The 26,156-nt window shown below is 38.5% G+C and overlaps 1 protein-coding gene across 6 annotated transcripts in view; it reads right to left on the reverse strand.

The window, feature by feature from the left end:
- The window catches only part of Mga (MAX dimerization protein MGA), a 102,571-nt gene that overhangs the window by 25,488 nt on the left and 50,927 nt on the right, over positions 1–26,156 (reverse strand). For 4 of the 6 annotated variants that reach the window (XM_057780153.1, XM_057780155.1, XM_057780156.1 and 1 more), the window contains exons 6-15: positions 25,274–25,405; positions 24,908–25,012; positions 22,541–23,199; positions 20,566–20,908; positions 11,776–12,002; positions 10,947–11,129; positions 10,320–10,389; positions 8,032–8,549; positions 4,974–5,268; positions 2,485–3,105 (exon numbers count right to left, since the gene is read on the reverse strand). In XM_057780153.1, coding sequence (XP_057636136.1) covers positions 2,485–3,105; positions 4,974–5,268; positions 8,032–8,549; positions 10,320–10,389; positions 10,947–11,129; positions 11,776–12,002; positions 20,566–20,908; positions 22,541–23,199; positions 24,908–25,012; positions 25,274–25,405 — 3,153 coding nt within the window. Of the gene's footprint in view, positions 1–2,484; positions 3,106–4,973; positions 5,269–8,031; positions 8,550–10,319; positions 10,390–10,946; positions 11,130–11,775; positions 12,003–20,565; positions 20,909–22,540; positions 23,200–24,907; positions 25,013–25,273; positions 25,406–26,156 lie in introns of those variants that run through there. The other 2 variants (XM_057780157.1, XM_057780158.1) reach the window with 2 other exon arrangements.

Raw genomic sequence — 26,156 nt, forward strand, 5'->3', positions numbered from 1 at the left:
ACAAAGAAATCTTTACTATCCCGTGAGTATGTGATTATTCAATTAAATGTGTCAAAGAAATAGGGGGAAAAGGTGGGGATAGAACAAATAAAAAGTCAGTTATAAAGTGTCTAAGCTGAGATTCCCTTTAAGAGCTGAGAATATATTTAATTTAGCTCTATTAATAAAAATGAAATTTCTTAATTTTACATTTCAGGTAGTATGTGAATACAGATTATTATTATTTTATGGTAAAATTCCATTTCAGTTTTAATCCTTTGATTAAATAAAGTACACATTGTTTTTCCTGCAGTATAGAGATTTGAACCTAGAGTCACACACATGCTAGGAAAACGATGTATTGCTGACCTCTGCTTTTTGTGTGAAACAGGGCTGGAATTACAGGTATGTACCTCTTTATCTAGCATTAAAGTCTTATTTTTTTTATTTTTGGCTTTGCTGTGAAATAATCCTTTTATATGCTGTAAAGATTTGTCACTCATATTGACTTAATAAAATGCCGATTGGCCAGCAGCCAGGCAAGAAGTATAGACAGAGCAACCAAAGAATGATGGGATGAGAAAGGCGGAGTCTGAGGAGTCGCCAGACAGACAAAGGAGTCAGACGTACAAAATAGGACAAAGGTAAAAGTCACAAGATCGGAAGCAGCACATAGATAAATAGAAATGGGTTAAGTTGTAAGAGTTAGTTAGTAAAAAGCCTGAGCCATTGGCTGAGCATTTTTAACTAGCTATATTAAGTCTCTGAGTCAATTATTTAGGAACTGCCGGTTAAAATATAGGTACAGGACTGCAAAGTTGGCTCAGCAGACTACTCTTGCAGAGGATCTGGGTTCAATTCCTAGAATTCACATGACTTGTTGATAAGTTGTCTCAGCAGACTACTTTTTTTTTTTTTTTTTGGTTTTTCGAGACAGGGTTTCTCTGTGGCTTTGGAGCCTGTCCTGGAACTAGCTCTGTAGACCAGGCTGGTCTCGAACTCAGAGATCTGCCTGCCTTTGCCTTCCGAGTGCTGGGTCAGCAGACTACTCTTGCAGAGGATCTGGGTTCAATTCCTAGAACTCACATAACTTGTTATCAACTATAACTCTGGTCCCAGAGTATTCAAAGCCTCTTCTGATCTTCTCAGGCACCAGGCACACATGTGGTACACATATATACATACACACATGCATATACACACACATATATACATACATGAAGGCAAAACACAATACATATAATTAGTCTTAAGAAACAATTTAAAGGGGCTGGAGAGATGGCTCAGAGGTTAAGAGCACTGCCTGCTCTTCCAAAGGTCCTGAGTTCAATTCCCAGCAACCACATGGTGGCTCACAACCATCTGAAATGAGATCTGATGCCCTCTTCTGGCTGCAGACACACAGACAGAATATTGTATACATAATAAATAAATAAATAAATATTAAAAAAGGAAACAATTTAAATAATTAATATAAACAGCAACGTTAATGTCCTCTATACTATTATTTACTTAACTAGGAAAAAAATATCAGTAAGATAGAATTGCTGCTGAGCTGTTTCTCCTTTACTCTTTCCTCACATTAGTACTATTAATACTTGTGTGTGTTTATGGTATGCATGCGCATATGTATACAAAGGTCAGAGGATAACTTTGTGGAGTTGGCTTTCTCTTTCCACTTTTATATGGGGTTCCAGCAAATGAACTCAGATTGCCAAGGTTGGACAACAAATACAACCCACTAAGCCATTTCCCTAGCCTCCCTACATTAATTCTTTGAGAGGACTCAAAAGAATTTATTTACATATTTTTAGCTAACTGTAGGGGCTGGAAAGACAGCTTAGCACTTGTTGCATAAGACCTACGTTCAGAGGACCCCACAACCTCTTTTGGCTTCTGTGGGCACTTCATGCATATGGTCCACTGACATACAAGGATACATAAAATAAACATACAAATAAAAATTTATTTAAAAACTATTACAGTAGATAAGTAAAGCATTTTATTTTTTTGTTTTGTTTTGTTTTTTTGGTTTTTTCGAGACAGGGTTTCTCTGTGGCTTTGGAGCCTGTCCTGGAACTAGCTCTTGTAGACCAGGCTGGTCTCGAACTCACAGAGATCCGCCTGCCTCTGCCTCCCAAGTGCTGGGATTAAAGGTGTGCGCCACCACCGCCCGGCAAGTAAAGCATTTTAAATTCATGTAACCTAAGCCAACTTAAATTTGGGGGTGGTGAGATGGCTCAGTGGTTAAGAGCACCACTGGCTTTTCTTCTAAAGGACCCAAGTTCAGTTCTGCATACCTACAAGGTGGTTCACAACAGTCTGTAAGTGGCACACACTTTTAATCCCAGCACATGGGAGGCAGAGGCAGCCTGAGCTCTGATTCCAAGGCCAGCCTGAACTACAGAGCAAATTCCAGGATAACCAGGGCTACACAGAGAAACCGTGTGTAAAAAAATGCAGACAGAGATAAAAATAAAGCAGATTGTAAGAACTACTCCATACCTGGTCTCTGGCTCACTGGTGGGTTTCCATTAATTCCTGAGAGTATAATAGGTACAGAACTCAGTGATGAAGTTGGTGTGGTCACCATGGAGGAAGATGCAGCTGTGGTTACCATGACTATGGAGGTGGAGGCAGTGGAAGCAACAGGAAGAGTTATAGTTGGAGATGCTGCCAATGATTTAGGAAATGCAACTGAAGCCACAGGGCTAGTAGTAATCCCAGTAGTTTTTATAAGGTTCACAGTGGCTGTAGACTGGGTAGATGTTACAGGGGTAGTGTTGTTTGTTTCAAAGATCTCAACAACCCCAGGAGCAGAGGCAACAGAAGAACAAGTAGCTTCTTTAGCTCCCGCATCAGAAATAGCAGTCATAGATGTCACAGCAGGAACATTTTCTAAAAGCATTTGAGAAGTAGTGACAGCAGCAGTCACAGTGCTGCACACCTGAACTGGCTCAGAAGAAACCACAGGTGTGACAACCATTACTGGAGAAGGCCTGATACTGAACTTCTGTGGCCCTGTCAGGGGTTGGGGTGTGCGAACTCCAGGTATCTTCTGCTGCAGGGCTCCAACTTTGCTCATCACAAACTGTGTGAACACACCGCCAGGAGAGGGCCGAGCCGCTGCAAATAAAAATTTCCAGGTCAAAAATGTTCACTTCTCTTACTGTGCCCCCTCTTACTAAATAGCTGTGATTATCAATATTAGTTATACCCACTGGGTCCTTTTCTTTTTAATTTTTTTGGTTTCTCGAGGCAGGGTTTCTCTGTAGCTTTGAAGCCTGTCCTGGGACTCACTGTAGACCAGGCTGCTGGCCTCAAATTCCGATTCTCCTGTCTCTGCCTCCTGAGTGCTAAGATTAAAGGCGTGCTCCATCACTGCTCAACAACTATACTTACCAATATTAGTTGGGCCCACTGGGCCACTTTCTTAATCCACCTACATGAGCTAATTTCTACCCACAAAAAATAAACACTTTTCTCAACCCAAAGCAAAGCTTTATAATTCTGACTAAAAAAATAAATAAAACTGAGTGTTCTGACTAAACTTTTTCAGGCTACAAAATATATCTAGGCCGGGCGTGGTGGCGCACGCCTTTAATCCCAGCACTCGGGAGGCAGAGGCAGGCGGATCTCTGTGAGTTCGAGACCAGCCTGGTCTACAGAGCTAGTTCCAGGACAGGCTCCAAAGCCACAGAGAAACCCTGGCTCGAAAAAACCAAAAAAAAAAAAAAAAAAAAATATATATATATCTAAATTCTTAGGGAGAGAGAGAGAGAGAGAGAGAGAGGAGAGAGGAAAAAGAAAAAGAGAGAGAGAGAGCGCGCGAGAGAGAGGAGAGAGAGAGAGAGAGAGAGAGAGAGAGAGAGAGAGAGAGAGAGAGAGAGAGAGAGAGAGCGCGAGTGAGCAAGCGCGAGCTGGGCACAGTGGCACATGCCTTTAATCCCAGCACTAGGGAAGCAGAGGCAGGTGGATCTCTGTGACTTTGAGGCCAGCCTGGTTTACAATAGTTAGTTCCAGGGCAGCAAGGGCTACATAGAGAACCAGTCTCAAAATACACAAATTAAAAAAGTGCAGTCACTAACATTATCACCTAAGACATATGGAAAAGGAAAGGACAAGATCCCCATCACATACCCTCACTTCCCCATGTAAAATGTGTTTCTACCATTTCCTCCTGCAGCAGCTCCACCTCTACAGCTGTCCTTTTATGATAGTTAAGCACTACATATTTCTAGAATAGAAACACATTTCTCAAAAGAGAAGAGTAGTACTATCTTTTATTATTCTTTTAAATTCTAATTAAAGCTGTACTACAGAGAGGCAACAGTGGGTTCTTTTTAAAGCATTAAGTCCCCATCCTCCAGCCTTCAGCCAGATAGTTCAACGTCCTGTTAGAAGAATAAAAATAAAGACTTTACTTTTAAAGACTTTACTTAACATTCCTAAAGATAACTGAAACAACAAAAGAGGAATTCCATAAACCAACTGCAGAGCTTTCAACTAAAACAAATCTTTCAAGAAGGCAATTAATTTAGTACAAACCATAGCACTGAAATGTTAGGCAAAGATTTCATATACAAGACAGGAATATACAGGAACACTACATTATTTTGAAAATTATGATGTATAAGAGCCCTTTATTTTTAGCCTATACTAACTCATTCCACTAGCTCTTACTAGTTTCTTAGATTTTCAAGAACAAGGACTATGCATATGGTTGGTACTACAAAACATCAACCCTCATAGAAAGAAGAAATATTTAAAAGCAAAGTCCTAAGTCTTTTCTATATTAATAAAAAGTCTCAAAGTCTTTAACTTTAAAAGTGGAGTTCAAGTTATCAAATAACATAAACCATTAGAATTATTTTAAAAAATATTTAAGCAAGGGCAATAATAACAATGCCCAATTCTGTATTTCTTTACTTTTAAAATATTCATATTGTAGTCATTGGCCAACACTAAATTACAGGCCTTTTCAAACCACTTACCAATTGGCCTTTTTCCTGGAACAAATGCCTTCGGATTCTTCCCAGAGCGATTTGTTGTTGGGCCAGAGGATGCCATTTTGGAATTGGATGTTGAAGGCAACAGGGTGCGTGGTTTCCTGGATGCAGCCACCTTGGCATTGGATGCTACCTTGGAGATGACAGTACTGAGGGTTGAGAGGTCCAGGACTGAGGGTCGCAACCTGCCTGTGATATAAGCAGCTAGCCTATTGGCTGGATGCAATGCCCCCATCTGTCCCAATAGCAACTTAGCCTGCGGGTAACTCTTACCATTAACCTGAAACAAGTGGCAAAGAGAAATTCTGTAAAGATAAAATTCTATTGCTAATAACTCCTCTCCCTTGACAGGGGTTTCATTTTTATAAGGTGTTTTAAAGTCTATGTTTCAGATGTAAAAAGGAAAAGAAGTGAAGCTTTTCTATTCAGGATAATCCGAGTAATTAGATAGTTATCATCTGATACCTGAACTAGGCTCAGCTTCATTTATAGTTTGGAAATAGAGAATCTTAGAAACTAAATGAGCTTTTACATTATAGGTATGTAAAAGACATAACTGTCCAACAATTCATCTGTTTTACTTTAATAAGCAATTGTGGTTATTAATGAATCATAAGCAAAAAGTTTAACTGTGAACCACAGAATCTCTCTAAGACCAGAGAGGCATAATAAGCCCTCAACACAAGGGTCTTCTCAAGCATCCTTCTTATTTATTTATATACAATATTCTGTCTGTCTGTGTCTGCAGGCCAGAAGAGGGCACCAAACCTCATTACAGATGGTTGTGAGCCACCATGTGGTTGCTGGGAATTGAACTCATGACCTTTGGAAGAGCAGGCAATGCTCTTAACCACTGAGCCATCTCTCCAGCCCAATATCCTTCATCTTAAAAAAACACAATCTACTTTTGAAGTTATAGGACACTCAATGCTACAACCTAAGCTATTAAGTTACCCCAGTTTTAGTTGCTGTTTTCCCCTTATGATCTTATTTATTTTCATGTTATTTATATCAATATTTGCCTGTGTACCAGGTACATGCCTGGTGTCACAGAAGTCAGAAGAGGATGTCAGATCCCCTGGGACTGGAGTTACAGACCATTGTAAGCCACCATCTAAATGCTGGGAATTGAAGAAGGGTCCTCTAAAGGAACAGCTAATGTTTACAACAACAAAACTGTATTTTCTAGCCCCGATATTTTTGGTTTTCAAAGGGGTAACTCTAGAGATACTGTCTTCATACTGTAAATAGAACACGCTCAAAACACGCTCAAAACAAAATGTTGGTATAAACATATTTCTAGATGTAGTCATTAAATGGTCAGAATAAAGAGAACAAATGAAGTATATATTTTTTGTGATGCGTGAGTTGATGACTGTCCATTTTAGGAAACAATGTAGAAAAAACTGTGTATGTGTATGTGTGTATGTGAGAAAGAGAGAAAGAGAGAGAGAGAGATTGAGTGAGTGAGCGAGCGAGCATGCATACGTCCATGTGTGCATTTAGAGAGAATACAGAAGCCTCTCGTGTTTCTTACTTATGCTTTCTAGCTCATACTACTAGATAACATCTAGAGAACATAACCTTTTTTGTCTCCATCATCGTTTAAAAGTAAATGGAGTAAGTCATCTACTCTTCAAATTAATAGGGAAATAGTAAAGAAACTATCTATAGCAACCCACTACATAAGACAAAATTACTCTTTGCTACTTAATTACGATTATTCTCAGCAAGATCAGCAACCCCAATCCCTCAAATCTGATATCAAGAAGGGAGAACTTTTTTTCCATCTAAAAGTACACCCACTAGCTTTTAGCTATACAGAAAATCTCACACATACATAAGGATCATAGATAGTTTTACAATAATAGAAATGTACTTGCATTCTGACTATAACCCATCACATGAGGTCAGTTGTGGAATTTTCTATTTGCTGATGACCAAAAAGATTTAAAGTTTGGATAATTTCAAATTTCAGGTATGAGGATTAAAACTACTCAACTTGTAATACAAACTGACTCATCATCCAGTTATAGAGTAACTTTCTTTTCTCTGATTTTTTGTGAGATGGTTTCTCTATGTAGCCCTGGCTGGCCTTGAACTCAGAGATCCAACTGCCTCTGCCACCCGAGTGCTGGGATTAGAGGTGTGTGTTACCATGCCCAATGTATGGCTCACATTTAATTCAGAACTTCTTCCTCCAAAGAATTTTCTGCAAGTCAACTAACTTCCTAATTTATAAACAGGAGGTATTTTTTTTAATCCTCTATTAGTTCTACACAAAAAATTCCAAATAAAAAGGGGAGAAATTACAGCTCATTTAAAAAAAAAGTATGTGTGAATAACATCTTACTAAATTAAATTTTTCCTATGATACTAATGTAACTTGGTGGTAGAGTTCAAATCTGTGTAGGTTCAATCAATACTATTGTAAAACGACAAAAACAATAGCTCCCCTCTCTGTTAACTACAAATTTATACTACCTTTAATGGTTTGTTTTTTGTTGTTGTTTGTTTGGATTTTTCAAGACAGGGTTTCTCTGTTGTAGCCCTGGCTGTCTTGGAACACACTCTGTAAGCCAGGCTGGCCTCAAATTCACAGAGACCCACTCGCCTCTGCCTCCTAGCCTGGTTTATACTATCTAAAAGTCAACTCCTAATCTCTACTATTACTAGTAGTCTATGTATTTCTGTTTTGGAAATTTTATGCCAATAAGATATTCTAAGACTCAAACTAAATGCCTATTATGCTTAGTTATCAAAGGATCACTAGAACCCAAGTAGTAAAGCTTATGAAAAGAAACTTTCTAGAATGAAATAAAAAGATAACCATACAATAATGTGAGGGTCCCTCTGTTTATATAACAGCAGTTCACCTTATCTAACCTACACTTATCACAAGAAATAATGTTTTATTATCCAGTTCCCAGAAAATTTGAAGAAATATGATCTAAAGTTAATAAAGGGCTTTGGGTGTATATATATATCAAGATGTTACCTAAGTATAAAAAGGTACTATACCCAGACTAAAGATAATTCTCACCTGGATAAGCCCAGATGTAGTTGAACTGTGTTTACGTTTATAGGCCACAAGCTTCCCTGAAGGAGAAAGCCCTGCATAAAAAGGCAGACCTTTGCCTCCATGTAATCTCTCCCTCACTGAATCCAGGGCATCTGTCTGCACAGAAGAGATATCATCCATTTTCCCAGGGGACAATGGACCATCAGGAGTCTCTGATCCAGATTTCTCAGCCATATCATCTTGGTCTTGACTTGATGGCATAGAGATTTTCACACGAGAAGAATAAACAGGAGGGCTCTTCTCGCCCCGACATTTCCGCTGAGAAGCCAACTCAATGATGAAGCTGCCCACCTTAAGTGACTGCGGCATGTTGCTATTGATGTGCTGAGATAAGATACTTAAGATCTTGTTACGATCTTCTTCCCAATTGCAGTCTGAGATGATCTCTATCAGTTTGGTAGGACCACCAGGTGACCTCTGATGTACATAAGAGGTAGAAGAGGATTCTCCTTCATTGCAGGGGGATTTCCAGCTCTTTTCTATTTAAGAAATAAATAGAAAGACCCTCTATAGCACAGCCATTCTGTACTTAACTTTAATATATTGACTGATTGAGCGGGGAGAAGCAGGGTTTCTGTATAGCAGCTCTGGCTGTCCTGGAATTTACTCTATAGACCAGACTGACCTCAAACTCAAGAAAGACCCACCTGCCTCTGTCTCCCAAGTGCTGGGACTAAAGACATACTAATAAACTTTGAAAGAAATTCAAGTTTCCCACTCTCCCATTTCCTAATACTTTCAGGGGCAAACTAGTATGTAAATTTGACATTCTGGAGTTTTTAAGGAGAAAAAAAAAAATCTCACAAAACTAGATAGACAGTTGTCTTTTCTATGCCAGAGAATACATTCACTCATAAAAAGGAAATATCCTTGGCACTGCTCTAGAAGGCCAAAAATATAAAAGTTTTACTTTGCAAAGTGTGACCTATAACAAAGGTAAAGTTGACTTGATAGAGGTTATTATAATGATATTCAAATAGGCCAAACACAAATACTTGGTAAGCTGCTTTAAATGTAAGGCAGGAATCAACATTAATAGTAAAATGTAGTGTTTTTGTTTCTAAAAATAAAACTAAGAGGCTGGTGAGATGGCACTTGTGGCTAAGCCTGGTGACCTGCATTCAATCCCGGGGAACTGGAAGGAAAGAGCCTACTCCTGCAAGCTATTCTCTGATTTGTGTCATGGCAAGCAACCCTCTCACACACATAAAATAAACAAGTGCAATTTTTAGAAAGCCTTTTAAGGAACATTCTACCAGTAGTTTCTACTACAAATGCCTCAATGTCTCTAGATATATGGTTTCCCCATGTCTACACTGTATACCAATAACTCAGCTTCCCAATGGTGACATGTTGACAAGACATAGATTTCCTAAGTACCAGATTTCTACAGTAGAACTTCTCAATCAGTGTGCTAGAATTATGTCAAGAATACAGGCTCCAGCTCCATCGTCCCCAGAGAGCACATAGTCCCAAGCAGTTTCCTATACTTTTTTTTAAATATTTATTTATTTATTTATTTATTTATTTATTTATTTATTTATTTATTTATTTATTTATTATGTATACAATATTCTGTGTGTATGCCTGCAGGCCAGAAGATGGCACCAGACCTCCTTACAGATGGTTGTGAGCCACCATGTGGTTGCTGGGAATTGAACTCAGGACCTTTGGAAGAACAGTCAGTGCTCTTAACCACTGAGCCATCTCTCCAGCCCCCCCCTATACTTTCTTAAATGTTGAATGAAAGTTTTTTATTTAATGATACTATGTCATTACAGGAAGAATGCTGCTGCATAGGTGTTGCATAACCAAAATCAAACAGTTAAACTCCCTATTTGTTTATACAATCTCTTCAAAGAAATTCTAGCAGTAGAGATTTCTAGATCATCAGAGACAGTTGTTCTTCCATTCTCCCTTTTACATATCCCCAGTGGTGGTTGGAAGATCTAAGGAAAATTTTAATTGCGAATGATGCCTATATCCTTGAGGTTTGAAAAGAGGATAAATTTTTCACTGACATTCTTACAAGTCTGCTGAAATAAAATCTAATCAACACAAGCAGACCTTTTAGGGATATTAAGCAGAACAATGGGGAAAGATTTCTGCTTGTTATCTCTATTTTAGCAGAAGTTAGAAAAAGCACAGTGACATATTCTGGATTGCTGGTTTAAGAACTTCTGCCATTAAATAATTCAGAATTACATAATAATTAGTATCAATTGTTAATATCTAGTTTTTATTCTGACCTTGTGATTTATCAGAATCATCCTCTAAGTCACAAATGAGTTGCTTTAAGGTCTGTTCAGAATCAGGTTCCTAAAGAAAACAACAATACAGAAATACTTTAATTAAAAATATATTTATTATCTACAGAGAAGACATAAATCAGTAGAAAAATCTACAACTTCACATCTGCCCAGTTACATTACTATCATATTATATAATCCTGGGCAGAAAGAAAAGAGAGGAAAGAAGGAAGGAAGGAAAAGAAGAGAAATAAAATGTACCCTCATTTTCAAAGTTCTTACTAATGATTGAGTCACTTAAGAAATAATTTACATTATACGTTATCATATACTCTAAGGAAAGAATACTGAATATTTAAGAGAACAAGCTTCACTTAGAAAACTCATCCATGTGAAAACTAAATCGCACTAATAGGTAAGTATTTTGATTTAAAATCAAAAGTGTTTATTTTAATTGCTAAAGGATTTTAGCAAATAACACCAAGACACTAAGAGATTAAACAGGCAAGAGACATAGGCTTATTTACACTTCACAGACAAACACAAAGATTATGATGATCACAATAAAAATTCTAATAGCAATAGGCAACTGGAAATGTAAAGGTTATTATGAAACAAGCAACTCACCTTTGTAATATGACTCTCAGGACTAGAATAACATGGGCTCTGCTGCTGAAATAATAAAGATGGGGACAAGGGAGGAGATGGTTGTCTCTGTCCCTCTTTCTTTCGTTCATATATTCGAACTCGGGCACAAGTCATCATACTTTCAAAGTACAAATAGACTGGGTCTTTGTCCTCTTCTCGTATCTGTATGTTTCAAATAACAAAACACACCATTATAATGATGGGGAAAGAAACTTATCCTAGAATCCAAAAGAAGAGTTTAATCTTTGTTTCCATTACAGAAGTTGACTTTTGGGGGTTTGCTTCTTCCTTCCTTCCTTCCTTCCTTCCTTCCTTCCTTCCTTCCTTCCTTCCTTCCTTCCTTCCTTCCTTCTTTCTTTCTTCCTTCCTTTTTCAATACAGGGTCCCTCTATGCAGCCCTTGTTATGCTGGAACTACTCCTATGGCCCAAGCTAGGTCTTTCAAACTCAAGAAATCCACCTGTCCCTCTCTCCCTACAGCCTTTAACTCCATTTGCACAAGAACCTACATCTGGGTTCTAAGAGCACACTTACATATAGGGCATATACACATACATATATGGCAAATACACATATACAAAAATAAAAAATAAATTATCTATGAGCTTGAAAACTTGGCTATCTTCAATTATTATTAGCCACTTCCACTTTTATCACAACAAATAAACTAATGAAGCCAGAGAAGAGCCCTACAGACATATTACGTCAATCTTCACTAAATATGAAGAAAAACTCAGCATGAAATCTATCACCTTTACAAATGGCTTGTGAAACTTACAATAAGAAACAAACCACAACTCCAGCCTTACCACAGGATTGGGTTTGGGAGTATATGCTCGTGCTGGTTTAATTCCAGTGGGAAGCTTGCCCTTCGTGGTAGTAGAAGTTATGTCCGGCTGAGGTGACACCAATGGTTTCACAGGCTCGATGACAGAAGGTGTTGGGATATAAACAGGCTCTGGATCTACTTCCCCTTCTACTTTCACCCACAGTGGGTAATGTCGAACAGGCTGTTCAGGTTCTGCTTCACATACGGCTTAACAGAAGAGGAGTACATGATTTTTATGTGCTTCCCTCACAAAGGACAGTAACTTATAACAAACAGATGTTCCTTGAAGACCTCTAATTGTCTTCATATACATTATTTTATTCAGCTCCAAACAAGAGAAAAGCTAAGGATAAAACAAAGTGTGTGTGAATACATACTTATACATACATATATCTTAGGCATCTTTTGTTAAATATATCATGTCTCATCTCTTTAGCTTTTATTTTAAAACTGGACGTGGGGATACACCTGTGTGAAACAGAGCACATGTAGAAGTCAGAGGAAAACTTTTGTAAGTAGATTCTCTTTCTATTATGTGAATTCCAGGGATCAAACTCAGGTCATCATGCTTGGGGGAGCAAGTGTCTTTACTGCCTAAATAATCACATCTACCTTTGGATGTCATTTTAAATGGTAATTTTTATTTCAACTTCCAACTGCCTCTTGCTTATACATTACATACTAATGATATATGCTGTGGTCTCACTAAATTAATTCATACTTCTAGCAGCTTAGGATTTTTCTATGGAAAGTGTTCAATTTAATTCTTCCTTTCCAATCTGGATTCCTTTATTTTTCATACCTTAATACACTAGATAGGACCGTCAGTGTGTAGGTTTTCTGGGATTGGTTCGTTTTTGAGATGTAGTCAGGTTGGTCCAAATCCTGGACTTGAGTAATACTCTTTATGTCAGACTCCCAAATGCTGAGACTATAGGCCATGGCAATGCACTTGAGTCAATGCAATGTTGTTTGGAAGTGATTGAAAGCACACAAATTCTTCCTCATTCTGTCTTTGGGGGAAGAGGAGCACTAGCTCAGTCCTTCATAATTAACACATTGTAAAGTGTTTCACAGAGCTCATTATCAGACAGATTTTGGCAATTGGTTGCTTTGGGTTTTTTTTTTTTTTGGTTGGTTTTTTTTTTTTTTTGTATTTTCAAGACAGGGCATCACCATGTATTTCTGGATATCCTGGAACTCACTAGGTAGATCAGACTAGCCTCAAATTCAGAGAGATCCACATACTCATGCCTCCCAAGTGCTGGGCCACCACGCCAGGCTGGATTTGCTAATTCTTTAAAAACAGTCATTGAGAAGATTATATGGCTTCTTAAAAGGTTTATCTCGTCATAGAAAACTGTTAAATTCATTTCCTTTCTTCTTCTTGTTTTTTGCTTGAAACAGAGTCTAACTACGTAGCCTGGGCATATATATGACCTATGTAGGTCTGGCTGGCCTCAAACTCATAGAGATCTACTTGCCTGTGCGTCCTAAAAGCCAGGGCTAATGATATGTACTGCCATGCCTGACTGTTGATTTGATTTTCAATTATTAAACTAAGTTCAGGTTCCTGGGATGCAATCTTGTACTCTACTTAGTCATGATGCATTATCCTTTAAACACATAGATTTGTTCTGCTAAATTGTGTTTGGAATTTTAAAATCTATACTCATCAGAAATATTAGTGTACAGTTTTCTCATAAGGTCACTGTGTAGGTTAAATGTGAATATGGCTTCCTAAAATGAAATTTTATGGGGTAGATTTATACATTAATGCTATTTATTCCCTATGTATGTTACAGAATTTAAGAGTGAAGTCATTGCCAGGCAGTAGAGGCGCATGCCTTTAATCCCTGCACTGGGGAGGCAGAGGCAGGTGGATCCTTGTGAGTTCGAGGCCAGCCTGGTCTAGAACAGGCTCCAAAACCACAAAGAAACTCTGTCTCAAAAAACAAAAACAAAAAAGTAAAGTCATGTGAAGCTAGTGATTATCTCAGATGCTTTTACTATCAGTATAATTCTTTAACACAATGAAATATTTTTCTGCAACAGGGTCTCACTATGTAATCCATACTGGCCTTTAACTCTAAATATTCAACATTAGCCTGCTAAGTGCCAGGATTACTGGCATACACAACCATTCCCAGCAGTTCCTCTACTTCTATGAGTTTCACGTCTCCCAAAGAATTTGTCTGTTGTCATCTGAATTGTCCTATTGGCACAGAATTGTTCATAACATTAATCTGTTGCCATTCTTTGGAAGTCTATTGATGTGGGAGTGTCATATCAATCTGTTGCTTTCATTGGTTAATTAATAAAGAAATTGCTTGGCCTGATAGGTTAGAACATAGGTGGGTGGAGTAAACAGAACAGAATGCTGGGAGGAAGAGGAAGTGAGGCAGACGCCATGCCTCTCCTCTCCAGGGCAGATGCGATGGAGCAAGCCATGCTGAATCTTTCCCGGTAAGACTGGTGCTATACAGATTACTAAATATGGGTTAACCAAGATAAGAGAATTAGCCAAGAAGAGGCTAGATACAATGGGCCAGGCAGTGTTTAAATGAATACAGTTTGTCTGTTGTTATTTCGGGACATAAGCTAGCCAGGCGGCCGGGAGCTGGGCGGCAGGAATGCAGCTCGCAGTTCCCACTACAGAATGACGCCCAGACGTGGATAACTGAATCCACAGAAAGCCTGAGAAGACTTGAAAAATAATAGAGTAAACCATGTTTTCTTGGTAGCAGCAATTTCTCAGGTCTGCTATGCTTGCTAGAGGCAAGCAAGCGCTCTCATCTAAGAGAGGCTTCCTGACTCAGCTTTAGCTGCAAACCTTGCAGCTCTTTTAAGAGGTCCTGCCACGAAACACTTAAATGGTGCTGATGAAAAGCTGAACACATGCTTTTCGGTTTTCAGCAGTAGCAGGAAAAAAGTTGTGCTGTTTTAAAATGTTGGCATTCTGGTCTGTCCTGCCAGGGCAAACTCTGACTCTTTCAGGCAGGTGATCAGACTAGAGTGTTTGAGTGTGGTTTCTGAGTGCAGTGCTGCAGCTTGCTTGCTGGCAGGGACCTTGAGATGGCAATAAAAATGGCTCCAGCAGTACCTCTGCCATGAGGCTGGAAAGCTAAGGAATGGGCTGAATCTAGCCCTCAAAGCCACAGCTTTAATCCTACCCATACTGCTCAGTAATTTAAAGGCTCATGTGGTCAGAAAAAGAGAGATACAGTAAAGAGAGATTCAAAGACAAAGAAAGCCTCTAAATGATTTACAGTGTGTTAAAAATATATGCAGGCTAAAAGTTAAAGTTCTTAAAAGTAAAAAAAAAAAAAAAAAAGGAAGAAAGAGAGTAGCCAGGCGATGGTAGTATACACCTTTAATCCCAAAGCCTGGGAGGCAGAGACAGGTGGATCTCTGAGAATTTAAGGACAGCCTGGTCTACAGAGTTATTCCAGGACAAAGATATACAGAGAACCTGTCTCAAAAAGTAAAAATAAACGAAATAGAGGTTAAAATAAAGCCACACAAAGATGGAAAATACACAGAGAATCTTGATACTGTACGCTATTATGCTCTCTTTGAATTGTTTGAATGCTGAGGAAGGAGCAACAGATGCAAAAAGATATTTGTTTATAAATGCTGATGATCTAATCCAACATAGATATTTTGAAAATACCTTGACTTTAAAATTTGGCTGGTCTACAGAGCTAGTTCCAAGACAGGCTCAAAAGCCACAGAGAAACCCTGTCTCGAAAAAAACCAAAAAAAAAAAAAAAATGGATCTAAGGACATGATGCTTTGGAAAGGAGTTTCTCTTTTGTTTTCACAGAGGATGAGACCCCATGGATTGCTTCTATCCAAATATGATATGATAGACCACTCCCTCCTGAAGGGTTGCTATGAACACCTTCAAAAAATTACTTCACTCAACTGCTGAGATGAATCTAGCACAAAGGTTATACCATGAAAGACCTGAATAACAGTGCCCCCATTCAGCACGAAGCAGTTTGGAGAGAAATAACTACGTCCATATTCCCAAATATTGTTTATAAATGTTCTTTTACATTTAAAGGGGGATATGATATAAATAATTTGTATCAGTATGTATTTTAAGGTCAATTTTGTTATATGTATATGTATTTTGGTTATTGATTAAGGTATTGTGATTGTATAGTACATTTAAAAATGTAATGTATATAGGTTGTTAATGGATAATCATCAATAATAGTCAAGCTTGTAGTCATGTTAGTTAGATTTTCTAGATGTACATAGATATATTTCAAATAGGCATTCTTCATATCTTTCAAAGACTACAGAATATCACATTTTAAATGTTTTAATAAATTAGGGCTTTTCATGACAACGGGACACGTCTGCTCCTGGCAGCACCAATCTACTTCAAGAGGACGATGGGCATCGAAGAGGCTCCTTAAGGAGTTTGATAACCATTTGGGCAAGAAACTGCTCTTGCCTGGACTATTGCATAAACTTGACACAGAGAACCCACAGAGATAGGACTACTGAACTTGCCTAAAGGTGAGATGATCTTTTGGGGTTCCTGATTCATGAAAGAGTCTGCGAGACATTCTGCAGGACACAGCAGATAGTGACTGAACTGTCTTTGAAATTTCCTGCTTCATGGAAATGTCTGCTGGAAACTATGGGCCTGTAGGCCGAAGATGGATGCCCCAATGGTACAGAGGAGCTTTGGGTGACTGTACAGGCAGCGAGATGTCTCTGTCATTTCTGGAGTTTGGAAGTTGCTTATTTGTTTACTTAGGTAATATTATATCCTTCTGGAGTCTTTGATGGAGTTGAAGTTGTATAGATAGTTATAGTTTTCCTTAGTTATGATAAAAGATAAAGCAGATATAAATATGTAACTGTAATTCTTACTTGATAACTGTTTTGTTATATGTAATTTTACTATGTTAAAGTTAGCCTTCTTTTTTTTGTTTAAACAGAAAAAGAGGAAATGATGTGGGAGTGTCATATCAATCTGTTGCTTTCATTGGTTAATTAATAAAGAAACTTCTTGGCCTGATAGGTTAGAACATAGGTGGGTGGAGTAAACAGAACTGAATGCTGGGAGGAAGAGGAAGTGAGGCAGACGCCATGCCTCTCCTCTCCAGGACAGACACGATGGAGCCAGCCGCCAGATCTTACATGCTGAATCTTTCCGGGTAAGACATAGATTATTAGAAATGTGTTAAGCAAGATATGAGAGTTAGCCAAGAAGAGGCTAGATATAATGGGCCAAGCAGAATATAATTTGTGTGTTGTTATTTCGGGTGTAAAGCTAGCTGTACGGGAGCCGGGCAGGACGAAACGCAGGCCTGCCCGCAGCTCCTTCTACAGTCTATAGTTTAGTCACCTGGGTTCCTAATACTATTTTCCCTAATCAGAAAGGTTATACATAAGGACCAATTATTTTAATCTTCACAACAGATTGTTAATTATGTCTTCTATCGCCAACAACATTTTAAGAGGGCTTAGGTAACAGGAATGCCAAATTTTTGGGCTGGGGAGATGGCTCAGCGATTAAGAGCACTATCTGTTCTTCCAGAAAATCCTGATTCAATTCCCAACACCTACATGGCTCCTCACAACCGTCTGTAACTCCAGCTCCAGAAGATTTAACACGTCACACAGATAAAAATGTCAATACATATAAAACAAAAATAAATCATTAGAAAAAATAGAATGCCAGGTTTTATCCTATTATGTTTGATATTTCTCACAGCAAATAGTCACACTGTCTTTACACAACTAGCCATACTTTTTTGACAAATCAAAGGCTAAACAGGTGACAGAGTGAAAGTCAAAAGGGAATATTAGCAGGTAAAATTAAAAGTTCAAGAAACCGCCAGGTGGTAGTGGCATACACCTCTAATTTCAGCACCAAGGAGGCCAGCCTGGTCTACAGAGCGAGTTCCAGGACAGTCAGGACTACACAGAGAAATCCTGTCTTGAAAAACAATCAATCAATCAATCAAACAAACAAACAAAAAACCTGAGGAAACCATACTTTAGAAATCATACTAGAAAAAACATGGAGTTTTACAAGTCAGAAAAACTATATAATCTTAGATAAGTTAAACTGAGACTAAACATCAATCAAGTCATTTGCAAAATAGAATAAAGCTTCCTCAGTATAAGACTGCAAAATGTATATGGTATCCTTACAAGGTGTCTGATGTTTTCCTCCTTCACACCAATAGATTAATGAGTTTTAAACAATATAAGTCCTTTAAGTCATCACAATTACAAAAAAAAAAGCCTCATAAAGGTCTAGATTTCATGCCATGAGAATATAAAGTTTTAATTTATATTCTAGTTATACAATATAAACTTGCAAAAATTAAAATCCTGTAAAGAAACATGCAAAGAAAAAACATGTCTTCCATCAGAGATCTACTGTCCCTATCGATAACTAATTTTGTTTGTTTTGCTTTTTGGAACAGTTTCTCTCTATAGCCCTGGCTATCCTGGAACTTACATTGTACACCAAGTTGACCTTGAACTCAGCTCCAATAACTAATTTTAATCGTTTGTAATTTTAGTGGTTATTGTCATGATTTAGTGGAAGCTAAGTAATCACTGGAATGGAAGGAGGTGGGTACCTTACCCTTCTTCAACTTCTTTCTGCCTTGTCAGTTCTAACAACCATTGGGTTTATGTTACTATGTCCTGATCTATATCATGTCTGAGTCATCGCTGGTTTGTGTATAAGTCTCTCTACTCTAAAAACCACAGAACCTATCAAACTCATTTCCAAAATCATGCTTAAGTGATTAATCCTTATAGAATATATACAAACCACTTTTTAGAGAAGAAATTTAATTGTGCATCACTAATTTTATTTCGATTGTTCAGATGGAGACTCATTACTTTTACTAATTGCTCAAATTTTTACCAAAGCATTTACAGTTACTCTATTTCCTTGTATTGAAAATTTTGCCTTCCTGGAATTCTTGGTTTTCACTGATGTGGCATACATCATCTAATCATAAACATATCACCCAGGTTCTCAAACATGATTGGCCTATAAAGAAAATTAATCTAGTGCCTTTTAACTTTCTTATCTGTAACTTGTAATTTTCTCTATTTTAAAGACATTGTTTTCTAGTCTAGCGATGTAGCTAATATCCAATGAAGTTTTTCTACCTTCTTGGGTCAAGTCTACCTTATATTAGATGACTCTTTAGGCTCGTCTTTGGTTGGGGAGGCAACTAAGGCAGAGTATCTCTATAGGCTAGGCTAGCCTTGAATTCAGCTATTCTCCTTTCTCAGCCTCCTAAATGCTGAGATTACAAATATAAGCCAGCAAGTTCGGAAAAATTTCTAGTAAGCACATAAAGGAAGGCTAGGGAGATGACTCAGTGGATAAAGTGTTGCCATTTAAGCATTTAAGACAGAGTCTGGATCCTCAGAACCTACATAAAAGACAGGAAGGCGAGGCAGCCAGCCACCTGGAATCCTAGCACTTGAAAGGCTGAGATGGGGAAATCCCTGGGACTAGATGCCTCGCTAAACTAGCTTGTTTCAACAAGAGATCCTGCCTGCATAAATAAACCAAACCTCGGTTCAGTTCCCAGCACCCTCATGGTGGTTTAACCATTTGTAACTCCAATGAAGAGGATGTCTTTTCTGATCTTTGAGAGCTCCTACATGCAGGTGGTACATACATTCAGGAACACACATGTGTTAAATAAAAAAAAAAATTTAGAAGAGACTGAGAATTTAGTTCAATTGTAGAGTGCTTATCAAGCAAGCATAAGTGCTGAGAAAGAGTGCGTGCATGTGCGCGCATACACACACATACACAGGCTGAAGAGAAGACTTAAGTTATTGAAGTGTTTCATACATAGACATGAGGACCCAAAGCACAGATCTCCAGCACTAACAAACATTAAAAACCAGATGTGGCAGTACCAGAACTGGGAAAGTAGAAACAAGAGCCATGGGAATTTGTTGGCCAGCCAGTCTAGTCACATCCAAGTTACATCAATGAATGGAGGACAAGCGGGCAGGCGGGGGGCACACATCTTTAATCCCAGCACTTGGGGAGGCAGAGGTAGGTGGATCTCTTTTAAGTTCAGGGCCAGCCTGGTCAGCCAGGACTGTTATACATAGAAACCTTGTCTAAGTTTTACAAAAAGGAAGGGAGGGAGGGAGGGAGGGAGGGAGGGAGGGAGGGAGGGAGGGAGGGAGGGAGGGAGGGAGGGAGGGAGGGAGGGAGGGAGGGAGGGAGGGAGGGCCAGGGAGATGGCTCAGCACATTAGGAATTTGCTATCAAAACTCACAACCCAAGTTTGATCCCCAGGACCCACTTAGTAGAGGGGAAAACCAGACTCTTCAAGTTGTCCTATGACTGCTACACTTAAGAATGCATGTGCGTGCACACACACACACACACTAAATAAATAAATAAGTGTAATGTAAAAAATTATTTTAACCAAGTGGAAGGCAACTGAGGAAAACAAATAACTTCAACCTCTGGCCCCTCTACATACATTCACAGAAACAGGTACAAACACATACAAAAAGTATACTTTTACAAAAAGTAAGACAGTTTTAAATTAACCAATACTCACTATACGGTGGTGGTGGCACACACCTTCTGATCTCTTCATTTGGGAGGCAGAGAAAGGCAGATCTCTGAGTTTGAGCCTCGTCTATAGAGCAAGTTCCAGGATAGCCAGGCTACACAAAGAAACCTTGCCTTGAAAAACAAAAACAAAAAAAAGAAAGAAAAAAGAAGAAAACTCACTGTATTCCAGCTTCTTTCTCTTCTTTTTCTCCTTCAATTGTTCCTCATCTTCTCTGACTCCCCCTCCTTCTTTTGCTTCCTCTCCCAGTGTATCATAAAATAATGGATCTCGATGAGCAGCCTTCTTATGAAAATGCTTTGTTTTGGATCCCCCTTTAACCAATACAACTTTTCTTTTCAAACAAGTGCATCCAAACATGCAGTCTGGGCGACGGCAGTGAGCAGGTTGGCGCTTCTCCAAAGCTAAACTGGAACATACACAACCCAGGCGACAAAAGTCATTGTTGCATGGTGGGGCTCGTTTCCTTATGATTGTGTGGATAGGTTTAGTTTTGAGAGATGCCTAAAGTTGAGTGAGAAAGTAAAAATTTTACAAAATCATCCCAATACCACCAACAACTTAAGAGTTACATATTCATCTACCTTCTGATTATGAGCACTAATACAAGACTAACACAGACGCAAAGGTCAGACTACAAATATAATTAGGACTGAGTAAACAAGCTCCCACTCAAATAGATTAGCACATATCAGAGAAAGAAATTTCTCATTAAGAGCAAAAATATCAAATATAGATTATTTATTTACTAATTAGAAACCACACGTAATATTCTTCTGCAGAACTGACAAATCTAAGGTGAATAGGTCAAACTTAATGTTTCATACGGTTTTCCTGGAGCACAAAAGCAGGCTTATCTTACCTAGACTGCAACAGCAGAGTGAATAACACTCCAACAGCATATATGTTCTGTAAAATCTACAATAATTACGATGTACTATTTTGTACAAAATGCCCTAAATAACCAATAAAAAGTGAAGAAAATCATGAATGAATCTTTTGTGAGTGACTAGTAAATACAGGACACAGACTAGAGAGTTGACTCAGTGGATAAAGTGCTCCCATTCAAAGCAGCCACCTGTAATCCCGGTACTTGGGGGACAGAAATGGTGATCTCTGGAGCCAGCTGCTGGTTTACTAGCTCCAATTTCAACAAGAGATTCTTGGGGGCTGGAGAGATGGCTCAGTGGTTAAGAGCATTGCCTGCTCTTCCAAAGGTCCTGAGTTCAATTCCCAGCAACCACATGGTGGCTCACAACCATCTGTAAAGAGGTCTGGCGCCCTCTTCTGGCCTTCAGACAAACACACAGACAGAATATTGTATACATAATAAATAAATATTAAAAACAAAAAAACAAGAGATCCTGCCTCCATTAAATAAAGGGGAGAGGGTCTAAACAAGATCTGTCATTGACTTTTACCTACAAACACATATGCATGTACACATGCATGTATGATCATACATACAAATATACATGCATACATGCACATATACAAATTACAGAAAGCATTTACTGTCGATGTCTCATGATCTTCAGTTCTAGAATTCAGTACAGAATTTTATTTTTACTTATTGTTTGTGCATGATGTGTGAGGATGCACATGCCAAAGCACATATATGGAAATCAGAAAATAAGGCTGTGCAGTTGGTTCTCTTTACCCACCTTTACATTGTTTCTGGGGATTGAACTCAGGTCGCCAAGCTTGTGTAGAAACCATTTTTAACTACTAAGCCAGCTTGCTAGCCCCAGAAATTTATTTTAATTTTTCTATTTATTTGTGGTACGTGTACAGTATATGAATGTGTAACTGTGTGTATGCTACCCCATGGATACACGTGTAGAGGCCAGAGGTCAGTATCAGGCACTTTTATGACTTTCCACCTTTTTTTGTTTGAGACAGGGTCTTACTATGTAGCTTTGGCCTGGAGCTCACTATGTAAACCAAGCTGGCCTCAAATTCAGAGTTCTGACCTCTGTCTGAGTACGGGGACTAAAAGCATATGCGAAGACAAGAGACGGGCAGATGTCATCTAGGTAATTAAAATGCTAAAACCCAACTTATCCATTTGTCAAAAGCATCAATGTCTAATTTCTAGCTAAGCACCAATGTTTACAGAAAACAGCAAATACTCACTTGAGCAGTAAGAAGAGTTGTTAAGGAGACATCTGCTCGCTCTTCAGTAATATAGGTCCTTGGTTTTCCTTCCCAGAGCGCACAGTCTTCCAGGTCCATAAGCTTTACTTGAGATTTCGACAAGCCTGGAGGACGTGTTCCCTGCTGTTGCAGCTGCTGTTGCTGTGCCTGCCGCAAACTAATCTGCTTTGGAAACGAACTTTCATCTACAGCTGGCACAACGAAGTTAGTCACCTGATTATCTGAGGTTGTATTTAAGGAATTCTTGGTAATTTTATCTCCTGGGATCACATGAGAGTTTTTCTGCTTTGGTGAAACAGGGTATGGTAAAATTGACTTATAAGATGATTTAGTTCGACCACTGAGTGCTGTCTGTTTGCTTTGAGATTTTGTTTTACGAGAGGCAGTGGTTACGGAATGGGGCTTCACAGAATAAGAGGTAGAAGGAGAACTAGTAGATTGCTTCTTTAGTACACTATCAAGAGTTCGAACATAGCTGGTACTCTTGGTAGGTAGTTGATAGACTACTGGAGACGTGGGCGCATTGGAAGAGAAGCCCATGCTTGTTTCCATCAGCTTGCCTTCATTTTCCAAGTACTCATCCAGCTTATCACTACAGAAAGCAGAACGGTTTTTCAGTGAGGCCTCTGCATTTCCTCCTAGAAATAAGGAGATACAAGACATTTAAACCTAGGAGATTTAAATCCAGATTCCAGATCTCCAGGAAAAACATTCTACGAGATCAAGAATACTGAGATAGATGCTATTGAGACTTCTCTAAACTATTTCTACTCAGAAATAAGGAAAAATAGAAAACTAAGACAAATGACACAGTGTCTCTTTTCACCTAACTATAAACCAGTGATGAATAAAAACATAACAGCAAGGGGAAAAAAGGAAATTAAAGAAGACTTCAACAGAATGCCAGGGTTATTTAAGAGATCTGAGTTCCACAAAAATAAATAAACACCCCCCCCCCCCAAGCTGGGCAGTGGTGGCACACACCTTTAATCCCAGCACTTGAGTCACAGAGGCAGGTGGATCTCTGTGAGTTCAAGGCCAGCCTGGTCTACAGAGCTAGTTCCAGGACAGGATCCAAAGCTACTGAGAAATCCAGTCTTGAGAAAAAGAAAAAGAAGAAAGAAAAGGAAAAAAAAAAAAGAGCATAATCTTTAAGAGTTTTCATTTGTTTGGTTTTGTTTTACTTTGAAGCAAGTTCTCACTATGCAGCCCTGGATGTCTTTGATCTGGCACTAGGCCAGACCTTTTGCAATTCTTTGTTTAACTCCCAAGTGACTGGACTACAATAGTGTATATCACCAGACCTAACAACATCCCATTTTCAGGAAAGCAAAATGTTAGTAAAGATTTAAACATATTACCATTGTTATAACACTAGGCAAACTCAAACATGAAGAAGGCTTATTTTGGATAAATGGTAAACTAAACTGTTTAGGGTATAAATAGCAAACCATGTAGTGAGAAATAGGTTCATATTCCCAATCAAAACCTTTGGGTACAAGTTTATTCTAAAGCATAAGGCTATCAGAACTAATAGACAATTTTGAAGTATATAGTTCTGAAATGATGCATAGCAAAAGGAAACAGTTTGAAAGCTGCATCGATAATTAAGTTTGAAGTGAATAGGAGTCAAACCCCAGGGTGTGGCTAGGGAGAAAACAAACACCAAGACTCTGTTTCCACTTCAGTTTAGAGAGAGAGGGGGTAATGACAAGTGGTTGAACGAGACTGATTTGATTTGAAACAGGGTCTCACTATGTAACCCTGGCTGGCCTGGAACTCGCCATGTGGTCAAACTGGACTCAACCTCACAGAAATCCACCTCTCTCCAGTGTTGGGATTAAAGGCAAGTACCACTACCCTAGGCCAAGGCTACAATTTTTCAGACTGTATGTAAAGTTTAAAACAAACACTTGGCTGTGGCGAGATGGCACAGCAGTTAAGAACACTGCCTGCTCTTCCAGAGATCCTGAGTTCAATTCCCAGCAACCTCATAGTGGCTTACAACCATCAGTAATGAGATCTGGTGCCTTCTTCTGGCCTGCAAACATACATGCAGACAGAACGCTGTATACATAATAAATAAATAAATCTTTAAACAAAACAAACAAACACTAATGACCGGCTAAATTAGGTGGCTCGTGTCTGTAATTTCAACACTTGGGAGGCTGAGCAGGAGGACTGGGAGCTCAAGCCAGCATTTCACAGTCAATGAGCTTATATCTCAAAAACAGAAAAAGAACTGGACTTTAGTTGAGTAGGAAAATGCTTGAGAAACTGTTAGAACCCTATGTTTAATCTCTAGTACTAGAAAATACAAAACACAAAAACTAAAAATCTAATTACCTTCATTCCTAGATGCAGAAGCACTATGAAATTTTCCTCTCCATCCCTTGATCTTGGTGAAGTCATTGGTCTTCCCTGTCCTAGAAACAAAAGGAAACCCAGCATCTATAAAAGAAAAAGCAAAAGAAATGACCAGAGTTCTAGTCAGCCAAATATGTCAAATTACTGTTTCTCTACTATGATACATTCTATTTATTAATTCAATGCCAAGAAACAAAAGACTTACTCTATAAAATATCCTAAATGGATATCTAAATATCCTAAGTTAGAGAATAAAAGTAATGTTTTAAAATTTATACTACAAATAATCTAAACATTAAAGAAGAAAAATATTATTCAATTATAAAAATGCTACTACACACTCACCAGGAGAAGCAGGGTTGGTTCCTGTAAGGTTCCAAAAGGGAAAGCTGGTGGCTGGAGCCAAAGGCAGTTGTACTCCCAAGTATTTAAGATCAATGCTCATTGTTGGATCCACTGAATTCAGTTTTAAGCCCACTACAAGAAAAAAAGATCACACCTCATATTATCTCCCTTCTGTCTTTGGGGGAGAAAAATATTTTTTTGGCTCAGAGTTAACAAAGCAAATGGTAAAAAGCAAAATGATTAAGTAAACAGTAACAGCCCCACTTAAATCCTTACCTTACAGTATTACATATTACCTACCCTTGGATAAGGAAAAAAAAATCTATGATTTGCTTACATCCAATGGAATGTGGTATAGGGCATGGGAACATACAAAGTTATGTACATGTGATAACCTAGAAGTGTTGCAAAGGCTGCAAGAAAATAAATTCTGTCAATTAATAAGATGGGGGGGATTATTGGTGGTGGTGCATGCTTTTCATCCAAACACATGAGAGGCAGAGGCAGACAGATGTCTGTGAGTTAGAAGTCAGCCTGGTCTACAAAGTGAGTTCCAGGATAGCCAGGGCTGTTACACAGAAAACCCAGTCTTGAAAAAAATCAAAGGGAAAGAGAAAGAGAGAGAGACAGAGACACAGAGAGACAGAGAAATAAACTAAGGGGAAATGGAGCAGAATCCTCTCCAGCAAATAATGAAGAGAAAAACATGCCTTGCCAATTGCTTCATCAACATCTTTCGAGAACTTAAGCAAGTGACAAGCCATGTTTAGATTAGAAATACACAGAAAATGTAAAATATAAATGTATTCTGTGTAAAATATAAATGTTTTCCATTTTAGGTTGTCAGTCAAATTTGTAGCAAATCTCTAAGAAGCATAAATAA

Source organism: Chionomys nivalis, chromosome 9, assembly GCF_950005125.1.
Source record: "Chionomys nivalis chromosome 9, mChiNiv1.1, whole genome shotgun sequence".
Taxonomy (NCBI): domain Eukaryota; kingdom Metazoa; phylum Chordata; class Mammalia; order Rodentia; family Cricetidae; genus Chionomys; species Chionomys nivalis.